Source organism: Centroberyx gerrardi, chromosome 14 (genome assembly GCF_048128805.1).
Source record: "Centroberyx gerrardi isolate f3 chromosome 14, fCenGer3.hap1.cur.20231027, whole genome shotgun sequence".
Lineage (NCBI taxonomy): Eukaryota > Metazoa > Chordata > Actinopteri > Beryciformes > Berycidae > Centroberyx > Centroberyx gerrardi.
In genome coordinates, this window is record NC_136010.1 from 8,403,302 (window position 1) to 8,417,381 (window position 14,080).

The 14,080-nt window shown below is 40.8% G+C and overlaps 1 protein-coding gene across 3 annotated transcripts; it reads right to left on the reverse strand.

Annotated features, from left to right (window-relative positions):
* Positions 1-1,378: 1,378 nt before the first annotated feature.
* Positions 1,379-13,228, reverse strand: znf362b (zinc finger protein 362b). 3 transcript variants are annotated; one of them, XM_078288535.1, is made up of 9 exons: positions 13,140-13,228; positions 11,119-11,182; positions 10,548-10,782; positions 9,632-9,736; positions 7,122-7,440; positions 6,184-6,408; positions 5,513-5,591; positions 5,178-5,336; positions 1,379-3,653 (listed from the first exon to the last, which is right to left on the reverse strand). In XM_078288535.1, the coding sequence occupies exons 2-9, from the start codon at positions 11,179-11,181 to the stop codon at positions 3,537-3,539; spliced, it is 1,302 nt and encodes a 433-aa protein (XP_078144661.1). In that variant the 5' UTR covers position 11,182; positions 13,140-13,228; the 3' UTR covers positions 1,379-3,536. The 3 variants fall into 3 exon arrangements, with proteins under 3 accessions (XP_078144661.1, XP_071766275.2, XP_071766274.2); XM_071910174.2 differs by having other exon boundaries at positions 9,665-9,736; positions 10,548-10,809; XM_071910173.2 differs by having other exon boundaries at positions 10,548-10,809.
* Between the last annotated feature and the right edge of the window lie 852 nt (positions 13,229-14,080).

Genomic DNA, 14,080 nt, shown 5'->3' on the forward strand with positions numbered 1-14,080 from the left:
CGAGTAAACATTTGGGGGATTTTCTGAAAGCCTGTATGACATATGTTAATCTGAAATTTTAGGTTGAAATGGGAGCTTATTAAGTTTTGACTTGGAAGCTAAACTTGAGGCACAAATGTGTGTTGTCTGGGATTTGGTCAAATGTAAAAATTGTTTGCATTAAGACACCAAAGCAAATCAGAATGCTTGAAAGCCTAGTGGTGGCTTGATGGGCAAGATAATAAGCAATTTGTATTTAAAGGGTCACTAACTTCACACTAGCAGCTAATGTTAAAGAGAACTTTCAAGAGGGACAATCGAATGAGAATAATTCAAAATGAGCACTTTATAAAAAAGTTTTGTTTGTGACTTGGTTTACATCCAGAAAAATGTAGCAGTGGAGAATGGATATCATTGGTACTTTTTTACCCCAGTTAAATTTAATGTTGGCAGTGTTTTCTATGAAAAGATGCCTATGGGATTGTATGTGTACAGTTTTATTGGCTAAAAACGTCTTAAAGTGTGTCAGCATTTGTTACCACAAGTTTACATATTCATACTGATATCAGGTGGTATGAGGTTGATAATGTTGTGGACCCACTTTGTGTCTTGTATTAGATTGAGTGTACGGTAACCTAGGCCTAACTGTAAATATTGGGTTACCTCCTGAACCTTTTCACTCTTGACTTACAGCCGCTCAGCTATAGCCACTCAAGTATTTGCAATATGCCGAACTCTAATTAAAGCTTTGCTTTTAGTTAAAAAAAGAGATCCAAGATGTCGGGCAAAACAACGGAATTGTAAGAAAGAAGCTTTTTTGTCTATTTTTGGGGTTGCCAAGCCTGTTTTGTAGACTGGTCGACCAAGATGGCTTCCTCCAGCAAGGCTAAAGGGAGATCAGAAAGCCCTTGAACTTTAATCATGGCGAGGAACTATCAGTTCAACAGTAATGGATATACTGTATTTTTTGGAAATGGGATCCAATATGCATTTACTAGTTTTTACCACTATGAATTGATTCATGATGGTCTAGTTTTTTTGTAGTATCCAGTTGTACACTGTGCAAACCATTGTCCATTTTGTCTTCAATGTGCCTGAAATGATGAAGTGTTGAACTTTGTCTTGCTGCTAAGCTGAAAGTGAATACCACCTAACAATAAAAGCCTATTTGTGATAGACACCTAAATTAAAATGTTATCATGGACAAGAACCTTTGACTTTTGATGTACCCATGTAAATACACTTTTTAAACATAAAACTATTTTCATAAATAAAGGTCCTGAATCACAATCCTGCAATATGTTTGATTGTTTTTTCCTCTTATTGTCTGAAAACGGAGATCTGTCTGAAGGTTTGTGTCCTGTACAAGAGCCGTCCCTACAAAACAATCAAGTAATGGTAAGTTTATAACAGTCTGTTTATTAAACAAGGTAAAGATACAAAGCTTTTTTTCCTTTTTTAAACATTGATATCCTTAGTTTTACTTCTCAGTCTTGGCTGTGCATATTTAGTTGTCTAGAAACTGTATATGAAACCACAATGCAAGACAGGAAAAAGTGTAATAAATCTACGCAATATCTTTTCATAGAGAACATGGGTTAAACAGTTATCATACAGATTACACCTCGGGTACTCCATGCGGAAGGAAAAATAAAAATGTTTACACGACTGAATACTGCAGAACACAATACAGAGTAATGGAAATGGGATGATAAAACAGTTAAGGCTTATACGTAAATAACTGATATAAAACATGAATATTAATAACATACGGGTAGACTAAAATAATTACAGTAAGTACATAAACATACCTTTTACAAAACCCGAATAGAAAGAACGGTTTATGAAAACTTAAAATAGGTACTATAAATGAGTAACATGTTTTACAGTACAGCAACATGTACATTTCCCCATTATCTCAAAAGAGAGAGTAAGTTGAAGAGGCAGGGTCTGTTGTTGGCGTAAATGTCTGTTTTCAGGCCAGTGGCTTGAGTAATAAGTTTTTTTTTCTTTTGAAAACATACTATATACTGTATATGTATTTTACATTATTCTCAGTTCCATCTCAACATACGTCTAGCCGTAGCACCTTTTTCTTAAGTGCCCTGAAGAATACAGGGTACCCTATTAGTACCATCCAGAGTAACCAGAGGTTAAAGTTACAGTAAAAATACAACAAACAATACTGTGTACAATGAAAAGAATACTAAGTAAAAAAAAAAAAAAAAAAAAAAAAAAAAACATCAAAAGGAGAAGCATCACCTCCACATTAACTTGTAATATAGGCCTATGGAATATGACTTATACTGCAGTTCATTTCAAATGGGTAAAGCTTGTTAATATGATTATATGGAGTAAAAAAAATACTTTGTTGGGTCAGAGTAGCTGTACAATAACTTCACATTTTGGTCCAATGGTTAACTTTTAAATATGTGTTTTTCACTCGACTAAAGTTTTATTTCAAATTGAGTTTATTTAAAAATGAGAGAGTAGAGCTGGCGTTGATACATTTGCAATGTATTCAACCCCCGATTAGCAACAGCATAATGCCTTACACTTCTAATACTTAGAAACATAATGTTCATAGCTTAACTGAATAAAATAGAGAAAGCTAACACATATTACAAGATTTCTTTCTCAGAAAAACCTTCAGGTTCATATGGCACTAGTTAACTGGACATGAGGAAAAAAGTAGAATGTAAAAAGCAGTGTTTCTTTGATCATGTGTCATGATCATAAAGGTGCCGCAAAGATGAACGTTAAATATGGAGTGAAACATTGGGGAAATAGTAAAACATTCATCTTTTACCTTTTGTGTTGCTCTATTTTTTTGCCGCCTCAATTCAATAATACACCTTCAGAATACAATCATTATATTTTTGAATTGTCATCTACCGATTGCCTTTCTCCAAATTTAGATGACCCTGTAAATGTGTACTTGCACAAAAATGTACATAAAACAAAAAAGGTAACAGAAAAGACTTTCATTTAGACACAGTCAATACTCTTAGCTGCCTCAAGTAATGCCTTTGGGCATTTCCATCCAACAAGATTGAAACAATTTGAGCCAAAACCACAAGGCCTAAAAGTGCTTTAAGATTATCTTTGGATGTCTCCAGAATACACCCAGCAAACATTTTTTTTTCTTTCTCAATTCTTTATAAGGGCAAATATCATCTGGCACATTTTGGAAACCCATTTCATGGAAGAAAATAAAAAACATAACATTTCAATTTGATGGCCAATGCATCCGGCAGTTTACATGACGCTTACGAAAGTGCTTATTAAATCTGACGTAAGACATTCTTAGCCACTTGATCCTCTGGACAATATCTAGCTGTATTGTTACATTCACGAAAATACGCTGTGCTCATTTTGACAGACGGCCTGTGTCAAGACGGATCGAGGGAGTCCGTTTACTGAATCTAGCACTGAATGCTTATGTCAGCTGTCATATGCTAATGTAAGCCTTATGTAGATGGCCGTGTGTGCAGGGCCCCTAAGCTCCAGCCTTACGTGGACTATGAATCCCACCTACTGCTGTGCGGCTGGGGAGCTCAGATGAGGGAGATGCGTATGGGGATGCTGGGGGATTCGGTCCTCTGAGGTGACTGGTGGCTCACTAGGTGCTCCACCACTGTGTGTTTGGACATGTGCTTCATAAGGTAGGTCTCCTGCAAAGAGGCAAAAAAGATTACATTAAAAAGCATTCCATTAGTAACGCACATGAACTAGAGAACAGCCTAAAACCAATCTAGTTTTTGTTAATATCAACAGGGATCCCAGTTCAAGTTCTTGGTTATTTTCAAATTGTCAATTTGACACATTTCAGCAGAACGTCACATCAGACTGCTTGCCAACATCTGGACATCTGACCTTTTCCTTACTCCCATACAAACTCAAACAAATATACCTATCTTGTAAAATATAAGATAAGATAGCACTTTATGGATCCCCTTGGGGAAATTCAGGTGCCACAGCAGCAATTGACGGATAATACCAAAGAAGTAAAGTATGTCAAGTACAGGTAATAAAGAAATAAAGGAAATGGCTATTAACATAGAATAAAGGTAGTGAACACAACAATAGAGACAATAGAAATAGTGCAAATAATGCAAATAATAAATGCAATTCGGATAGTTTCGGAGATATTCCTGAGGTACATAGTATCCCTGTGCAATAGTCAAGAGTCAAAGGTCAAGAGTTCAAGTTATTAGTGCCGGTTAGGTATCCTGGGTCCAAGTGATTGATTGACAAGACAAAATAAGACTTTTTCCAAATTGATGTTACCCTATGCTCGGACAGAACCCAAAAAGTTATTTTGAGGAGACAGGAATGTATGCAAAGTCAATGGAAGTGGGCGAATGGAGCGAAATGAACGCAGCATTGCTGTAGGCGGCACAAAGTGAGGCAAAGAGGCATTTGTGAGTTTTGCCTGGTGCAGCAAATACTCTCACCGCTGATTTCAATGATTAGCACCGCTTCAACCAGAGAGAGTGAAATCAGCGGGTGTAGTGTTTGGTTGGAAAGAAAAGCTGCATTGTCTTCGGCCTCAATGCCACATGGCGGAGAACCACTGATCTAATCCATCAAGGAGCACTTACTCCAATAAAGATTCAACTATTAACCTAGGTGGCCAGTTTCTGCCGCACTAGAAGATACTGTCTCCCATGATTGGCAATAAAGTCCTTGACATAACAAATGTAGACTGATGTTGTGAAGCCTTGGCAAGAAAAAAAAAAAGGATACGGAAAGAAGAATCCACTGAGTTTTCTCAAAGAGATATTGGCAACCGGGAGGTAGTAGTGACCATTGTGGTGTGTTGGAAATTGAAAAAGTAGATGTCAAAAGCACATCTGGTGAACCTGTTTTAAAAGTTAAAAAAAAAATGTAAATAACTGGTGCTTGATGGACCCTTTCGTGTCAAAATGAGGAATGGACCCTAATGATTTGGAAAGTTTTCAGTTCTGTTCTATGAGATATGCATGTTTGTATGGGAGCAAGGAAAGGTCACATGTCTGTATGGGAGCAAGGAAAGGTCACATGTTTGCATGTTGCCGGATGTGACAGACAGTGGTGTTGTCAAAGGACACCATCTTATCAACCATATAAACAGTCTGTCCCAAAGCACACAGGAAGTCTCATCAAGACACATTTCACAATACTTAAACTATACAGACAATCTGTGGTTTACTCACTGAGGTGTATGCCCGGCCACACATACTACAGCAGTAGGCCTTAGCGTTTTTGATGGCGTGCGCTGACAAGTGGATCTGCAATGATGCTGAGTCTGAGTAGGCACGGTAGCAGTTAGGACATTTATACGGCTTGTCTTTATTGTGCTGCCTCTGGTGAGACTGTTGAGGAAGAAACACGTCAAACAAAAGATGTAAGACTCATTTATTTCAGAGATTTGCCTTGTTATTACAACCAAAAAATAACTTGTATTGTGTTTTCACTAAACTTGTTACTGTGTAGCTGCATACCTCAGCGCAAGGTAATATCTTAAGTTGTTGTGTGACCATGTACTGACCTGGAGGTTAGAGAGCTGGGTAAAGGCCTTTTCACATCCGGGGTGGGCGCATTTATAAGGCCTATCACCAGTATGGATTCTGTGGCAGAGGGAGACGATGAAACAAGTCAGAAATAACATCAAAACACTCTCATCAAACACACAAGATGTTGAAAGATTTGTGCTTGAAACTGCTTTCACAAAGGATGCGATAACTCCATCCCTGCACTCCAAAACTCATTATTTCCAAAGGCATGGGCCATGCATGAATAAATTTTCACTGTGTCCAGCTCCGCACCCTTGCACCCAGAGTTCAACCTAGTTTAACTTTTGTGTTGTGATTAAACCCTTGTGCCTCCTAAAAGAAACGAGTAGCCGGCCAGGAAGGAAAAAACTGAGAAAAGTTTGATTATAACATTATCAAAATTCCACAAACTATACAACACAGATCTGAAGTTGTATAGGGACCTCGATAAAAAAGCTCTCTTCTCAAAGCATATTTCTAACCAAGTGGGCATAACAGGTGTGTTTAAAAACACAGTGGAGAATAGATTATCAATCTCCCTGCTTCTTGAAAATGACGCCTATTTTTCTTCGCACTACCTCGACTTTCCCAAACATCAAGCAGTGAACGCCAAGCAAACCATGTCTTATCTGAAAGACCCATGACTTGTGCACATGGTCGAACTGACCTGGTGTGCTGCTGCAGGTGTGAGAGCTGGCGGAAAGAGTTCTCGCAGTAGGAGCAGTGGTAGGGCTTGATCCCCAGGTGGATGCGCAGGTGCTGGGCCAGGTAGGAAGCGTTGGCGAACGACTTGGAGCAGTGGGGACACTTGTGGGGCTTGGCCTCCGTGTGGGACTTGGAGTGGATCTGCATCTCTGACTTGGTGAAGAAGGTGAGCGGGCACACTTTGCATCTGGCCGACCAAGGAACACAAAAATGGGCAAACAAGACCGGGTCAGGCTGTTTCATTTGGCTGCATTAATGTGCCATTAAAGCAACAAGACATGCAAAGTTTGTAAAGACCTGGAGCCTCAAAGTGACAATACCATAATTTGTACAATACCAGTTCTGTCTTGAACATGTAATATACCATCACTGTCCCTATATCAGTCAAGTTCAAGACAAACTAGACATGAGTCTAGCATCTTTTGTTTCAGCCATTGGTCTGCTGAACTCCAAGTAACCACTGAACTATATGGACTATAATTATATAGAGATTCCTTTTACACTGGCTTAATCTATTGTCTTGATCTTTATTGTACAATGGTACATGCGAGGAGCCCTTCTGACACGATCTTGTGTTGTGTTGTTTTGTTTTGTTTGATGTGGTTGTGGACCGCTCCGTTTACCATGGCTGCAAACCCAATTTCCCTTCGTGGGACAATAAAGTCGAGTTGAGTCATCATGACAGAGTCAGAGTCACAACCTGAGTCGCAGTCAAATTAGTAAAGAGTAGAGTCTAATAAAAGACTAATTCTAAAGTAGTGACAGATCCTCAGTCTCCAGTTTATAATGACTACATGCCTGCACTAAGAAATGTGTTTCCCCTTTGGGACAGTAATATGACTAACATTTGGTAATAAGTTAGGACAAAATATCTGCTTGAAAAAAATGATAACATCCAACCTGTAGGTTTTGCCCTCTTTGGGTGCAATAGTGACACAGCCTTGGTCAGCTAGGATGGGGTAGGGCACCACCAGCAGAGGACCGGTGGGGTTTTCTGCCTTTATCTTCTTCCGTCCCCTGGGCGCCTTGGGTGGGGGGCCCAAGAGTCCCGCCAGGCCCCCCGCTTTCATGTGCTCCATGCCGGGACCGCTAGCCAGCCCAGAGATGATGTTCACCGACGGGGCTCCACCCAGGCGGTTCTGGTTGCTGGAGGTTAGAGTTGTGGGGGTCAGGGCCTCTGAGGTGCTGTGGCTGTCGGGTCGGGATGAAGGGGCCAGACCTGTGGCAGTGGGCGCCAGAACTATATTAGTACAAACTTATGGGCCCTTGAGATGCGTGACTTGAGAGTCTTTGATTCTGTATGAGCTCAACAAGCCATCCTGAGACTCAACTCCTGCACTCACTGTCCTCCCACTATGGTTAGACCGATATATTGGGCCAATATATTGACTTTTAATTAAATATCGGACAGTCATGTTGTCCATTACCAATATGATGGAGGTTCCTCTGTAAAACCTGCAGTGACATTATGATTTCTTTGCACGTTTTATTTATTCACTTAATAGTTCAGTTCATTTGAAGGTGTAAGATGTCAGAGTTTCCTCTACCATACAGTAGGTGCAGTGGCTCACCCTGCCTTAAAGAGTTGCCAACCAACCTAAAAGAATTTCATTAGTCTCCGTTTTAATGCAGTTTTAGTGTCACTTGGTCTAAATGCTTTTTCAGAGGCTTTTCCATGTGGCCAAAAATAAAATTCTCAGGGGAAACACTGAATACTTGTAATTTTTTGGCATGAAAATGGTAAAATTTAAAATTACATTTTGAATATCGAATTATCGGCATACATCAACATTTCGGCGGGTTAAGTCTAAAAATATTGGCATTGACCTTCAAAAACCCGTATCGGTTGAACCGTAGTCACGACTCTCCTGCCTGCAAACCCACTACTGTTTCTCTCTGTTATTATTACTCAAGTGTTGTTTACACATTCTTGGACTGCTCACACAATGCCTGCATGACACACATACATCAGGGTGCAAACTACAGCTTGGCTCCCCTTAATAAGACATGAGCTCCCCTGAAAACATGATTTGTGAAATTTTGGGGGGTCTCTAAAATATTGACAATATGCTATTTTTGCCATGCATTTCTATTTTTCTGTATCTTCATCATCATGGATCATGTGTAAAATTAGGCTATTATTGATGTATGATTCATGCATGAGGGTGATTCATCACTTATTCACTTTAATAAAGATACCGGCATGCATGCTATTCTTGCCATCACCATCGAAGCGTGGCGGCGCAATATCAAACTTCACTCACTTTAACTCAAAGATCAGAAAAAAAAAAAAAACTTCCTCAGTCCCACTCAGTCTGCGTGCCAAATCGCCATTATTCATTTCTCTGTTTTGTAGTCAGCATACTACAGACATGTCAAAAAGAAGACAAGGAATGCACACATGCTCCTGCATGTGTGTGTTGTTATAGGCTGGTTTGTTGATACGCGACCCTCGCATTTGTCTTAATTGTACCGAGAAATTATTGTGCTCATCTGTATGTGATGGGTAACTTTAACCGTTGTTGAGGGCTCGATCTCTTGTAGGCAGCCTGGCGTGCTCTGTTTTTGATTTAATGCTCATACATTTGTGTTTATAGGCTGTTTTGCTATTTGACCTATCCGTGTCTTATTTGTGCCGATAAACTATAGAATATAGTACATCACTCTGCAGAGTATACTGTGCCCTGCTTTAGTTGGCTGTATTGTATCATACTGTGATGTTTGGTTTTGATACCCATGTGGAGGTTTGATGTGGTCATTAACTGATTATTATATATCAGATGTGCTGACATAAAGCAAGTAGGCCTACACCCCCCGCCCCGGTAAAAAAAAGTGAGCTCCCCTGAAAGCCATGGTATAGTTCGCACACTGTTGCCCATTACACCACTTTCAGCCTCAGGAATTATGTCCATTGTTGTATAATGCTCACATTTTATTTCATGTTTTTCATCTTTTTCAGTGTAACTAACTAATGGTACACAGCCCAACAGACTACTGGACACACCATACTGCCTTTGCACCACACTGTATGCCATGCTGCCATGCACACTGAATGCTAAATTTGTAGCATAGTATAAATATAGTATGTCCTGCACTGTGTGTGAGGTCCTGTCATTCCTCTACTGTGTGTGTGTCAGTGTATATTTAGTGTTACTAGGTGAGCGGCACACATGACAAGTTCTTGTACATTTATTTTATGGCGTGTGCCATGTAAACGGGACGTCCTGGGTTTGAATCCGGCCCGGGACCTTTGTCGCATGTCATCCCCCTCTCTCTATCCCTGTATTTACTGTCTCTATCTACTTAAAAACTATCTAATAAAAGGCAAAAAATGCAAAAAAAAATCTGCCAAAAAAAAATACTGATGTCTCCCATTTCCACAGTACGCAGAGAGGAACAGACTGCGATACCTGAGCGATGGTTGACTCTGCCGGGTTGCTCACCAAGCTGTCTCATGTGCCAGTCTTCCCACAGTCCTTTGGCCTTCACCGCCGACTTGTCGTCCATATTTACATCTGTGAAGTTGTGAGGTGATGTCAGTTTAAATCGGTGCATATTAAATAATGCCTTGATGCAGAGAAACATTTTATCACACCAATCTGCAAATCTCATACTGTGTCATGCTCATGTCTCAGGATAAAGCACAGAGTGAAGTCAACAATTATGGCATCTCAATGGTCTAAATAGTCTCTTTTGCTACGTCAAAATTGTTTGCAAAGTCTTAAAGTGATGTTGGACTATGGTAGTACATTGGGTTGTGTAGCTTCTTGGCCATGATATAACCCCAAAATCGTTGATTCTATGTTATCGGTTGTTATCGACGATTGGAGAATTGTGTTTTTTGCCCATTTACAATTATTGGCAAATGTACTATTTTCTTTGTTCCATCTGCGTAAGTTTCCTCTGACAGGATTTCGGCGTTACACTTGTTCAAACTGAAAGGTTTAATAAACATGAAAGTGATTCACTTAACCACAATTCAGTGACAGGACTAGTTTTTTTAATAGATTGTCAGAATCTGCTTTGTTCGCGTTCCTTTATGTGCTAGAAGTGTGATTTTGAGATCTGTTTCGTCACACAATTGCAGTGAATGGAACAGATAACAGAGAATCGCCGATTTTGGGGTTTTATCATGGCCAGGAAGTTACACAACCCAATGTACTACCAAAGTTCAACATCACTTTAAGTCCTCACTTGAGTTTATTGCTGATGAATGAGAAGAGGGGAAACCACCTCAGACTTTAAAAATGCACCCTATGAGCTGCAGAGCTCATCACACCTCTGCTCATGAGGAATAGTGTAGGAACAGCAGAGGTCAGACTGTACCTGGTCCAGAGCTGGAGGCAGGGCGGGCGTGTAGAGCGATGTCAGGCTGGCCGGAGCCCTGCTGCTGCGGGTGGTGGCCGGGCAGCTGCTGCGGCTGGGGCTTGGGCACCGACATGCCGTGCAGCGCGCCACCGTCCGAGGGCGAGGAGGGCACCAGCAAGGACTGCTGGGAGGGGGCGGAGGTAGGCGGCAGGTGCAGGGGTCGGATCTTCTCGGCCATCAGCTGCTCCTTGATCTTGTTAATGAGCACCAGGTTATCCAGCTGAAAGGGTTAACGGGTCATGCTCAACAGAAAACAGCCACCGTGTGTGAATGTCATTCATGCCCCAAAAACACATCCCGGGTCAGCAGCACTGACCGGTAAACATTTACAGGCTTCAGTTTTTCATCCATGAGAAGGAACTGTGAAGGATCCTCAATTTGAGATGAAAAAGATTGGAAAATATAATTTCACCGTTCAGGTCAAGGACTGGTACCAAAACGGCTCAAAAGACATTCACACATGGACACAAATGGCAACGGAAGATGGAAATGTCACAGGAGTTAAATGTTAGGAATGAAATGGACTTACCTGGCCTGGCATGGAGGGAGGTGGAGGCCAGAAATATGGGTTGTTGAATCGAGGCTCCGCCATCCTGAAATTAAAAACACTACTTGGTTTAGTGATATTCAAACATTCAACATTAGGTAAACTTGCATTACATTTTATTTATTTTTATTTTTTTTAACCTTTATTTATTCAGGGGAGTTTCACTGAGAGCAATGCTCTCTTTTTCAGGAACGCCCTGATCACATTCACACCTGGAAGCTGATCAGTACAACCACAGTCTAATCTGCTGGCCACTGAGCAGCTCCACTGGAGCGGTTGGGGTTAAGGGCCTTGCTCAAGGGCACCTCAGTGGTAGTAATGAGGGAGGGGCAAGCGCTGCTTTTCACTTTCCCCACCCAGATTTATCCTGCCGGTCCGGGGGATTGAACCGACGACCTTCTGGTCACAAGCTCGCTTCTCTAACCTTTAGGCCACCACTGCCTATTGGCTGTAATCTTAGTACAAATTTGTCCAAGTAAAGGGTAATCAGAGAGGAGATCTGATACCAGTCTTTGTTATGCTCAGTTGTGCAGGCTTACTAAACTTTCAAAACAACCAAATATAAAATCCATGGAGAGCAAGAGTTAATATAACAGATAGGCCTTTGCACTGGAAGATTTTTTACTGAAAAGGTGAAAATGATGATGGCCAAACCAGATACAAGTCTAATGTCATGTATAAAAAAAAGTGCCCCTTTGTATTATATGTTAGCCACCAGTTTATACAATTTATTCCATAATTTTCTGCTGTAAAACTACACATTCACTTTCATCTCTCGTTGCAGGATTTAATTGGCTAAATCACATTATCATTTTAAAGTATTAAGAACTATTTAATTCTGTTCAAATTACCCTTCTATAGGCCAGAAAGGCATTTCCAGTGTAGACAGAGGTTTTTTTGTGACGAAACTGGCTTATTGTCAGGTATCTTATATTGTAAATAAATTAAAACTATTACTAACGTTACTGCTAATAATAAATCGAGTCTGGAAAATCGCACTCGAAGCTGTTATTGGATAAAAATGTCGAGGTTAATTTGAACATAGTGTAGTTTACCAAGGTGTCACACTACTAGATAATTGTGTATAAATCACGGTGTAGATTGCCGTAAAGCCGCGAGCCAAAGTGTCACCTGTAACAGGTCAATCATCTAAATGTCACCTGGAAATGTGATTTAGACACGCTGACTCGTATCTTCATCTGACATAGCCTTAGCTGTTTAGCATGTGCATTTTGTTTCTGAGCCAGCACTGTAGCCCATCTATTCCGTCTGTCTGAACAGGATTTCTTGGAAATAAGTGGACGCCGCTGCTTCACAGAAAAAAAAACGCAATGAAAAACTTTCCATTCTTTGACTTTCGGACATGTCGGCTACCTCGGAGCATCTGTAATATTGAGTGATTGGGCATTTTGCGGCGCGGCCCTCCCTATGCGACTCAGACATTCTCAGACAGTTTTGTTAAAACATTTCCAGACAAAAGAGAAACAAAAATGGCAGCCTTATTTTTATAAGGCGGGACGCCATATTCTGCAGACCCCAAAATTAGGAACATGTACATCTTGTGTGGGGGGAAAGAGGGGCCGACGCGGACACAAAGGTGTGTTTATCATGTCAAAGGCATGAATGATTGTTTACGGCGAATTGCAGGTTTGAATAGCCCGGCCTCCCCACCTCTTAAAAAAACTGACACTTCCTACAACAACCATGCCCTGCAAAATAGCACGGAAACGGGCAAGATGCAGCCTCGACCCAAACACACCGATAAAACAACAGCATCGACGCGTAAAGGTCGAAACGAAGCAAGCGCGCACTGCCTTGTCCCCCGAAAGACGTGCCATCTTAACCAAAATTCACTTTGGGTATTTTTTTTTTTTACATTCTGCAACTTTCTGACGAATCAAGGGGCAGCAATTGCATTTTGTGCACAATGCACGCGTTTCGGAGACTACCGCTCATCACAGAATTGCACCGCTATGAAGACACGAAAAGACATGCACAAATACCTTATGTCCTGATTGCAGATATTGTCTTGCGAGTGAAGCTATAATATAAAAGGTTGATGTTCTTTCTGCCTGCCTCCAGTCGGACCACCGCTTCCGGGTCGCTTTGTTCACTTCTGGGTGCTGCAGGCTCAGTCCTCAGTCACACACACAGAGAGACGGGGAAATCTCCTAATATTGCTTTGGATTTTTACATGACCTACTTTATTCGTCTTTAATATGCAGCACGTTTATGTAGCGCACGTGCTTGAATCGCGGACCTGGGTTGGCTTTAGCCCTGGATCCGAAAGAAAAAAGCTTTTTTTTTTTTTTCTCAATGAGTGAAACAAAAAGAAACATCCATGTGGTCCAGTCCTATGCAGCTGTGTAAATTATACTTTAAGCCCTTTTACAACCCTGTAAAAGCCTCATAGCGTCTTATTGAAAATATGTTTCAGCAATAATAAGCCCAATAAGCCCATAAAATGCATAAACTTTGTAATTGACAAATCTTTAAAGTGTTTTGTCAACAGTATCCTACATCTGGGATAGGTATAACGTTACATTTTGAAGGGAGCAGTGGTCCAAATTTGAATTTATGCAGAACATACTTACAAAAAGTACCATGGGCCTACTATAGAAAAAAAATATATATGATAACCATGTTTTTTTGGTCACCACCTTGATAGTACAATGCCATGGTAAAGCAATACTATACCATGGTACTGTACCATCATGGTAGTGACCAAAAAAACATGCCACTGCACTACCATAGTACTTTTTTTGTATAAGGGCATAGAGGCTACAAAATGGGACTTTTCCAGTAGAATAACCTCCACCCGCACCACATCCCAACATCCCCTTCGGCCGATGTATAGAGAGCACCCAGTCACCCCATCTAACCCCCTTATCTGGCTCGTGAAATATTCCAATTCATGTCACCGTTTTTTCTGTATGAACCGCAT

Bases quoted from the DNA above. Each gene is read 5' to 3' on its own strand.
- znf362b (XM_071910173.2), bottom strand. From the start codon at position 11,181: ATGGCGGAGCCTCGATTCAACAACCCATATTTCTGGCCTCCACCTCCC. The intron at 10,810-11,118 runs GTAAGTCCATTT...TAACCCTTTCAG, and splicing joins CTCCCTCCATGCCAGGCCAG to CTGGATAACCTGGTGCTCAT. The intron at 7,441-9,631 runs GTATCGCAGTCT...CCACTGCCACAG, and splicing joins CAGAGTCAACCATCGCTCAG to GTCTGGCCCCTTCATCCCGA.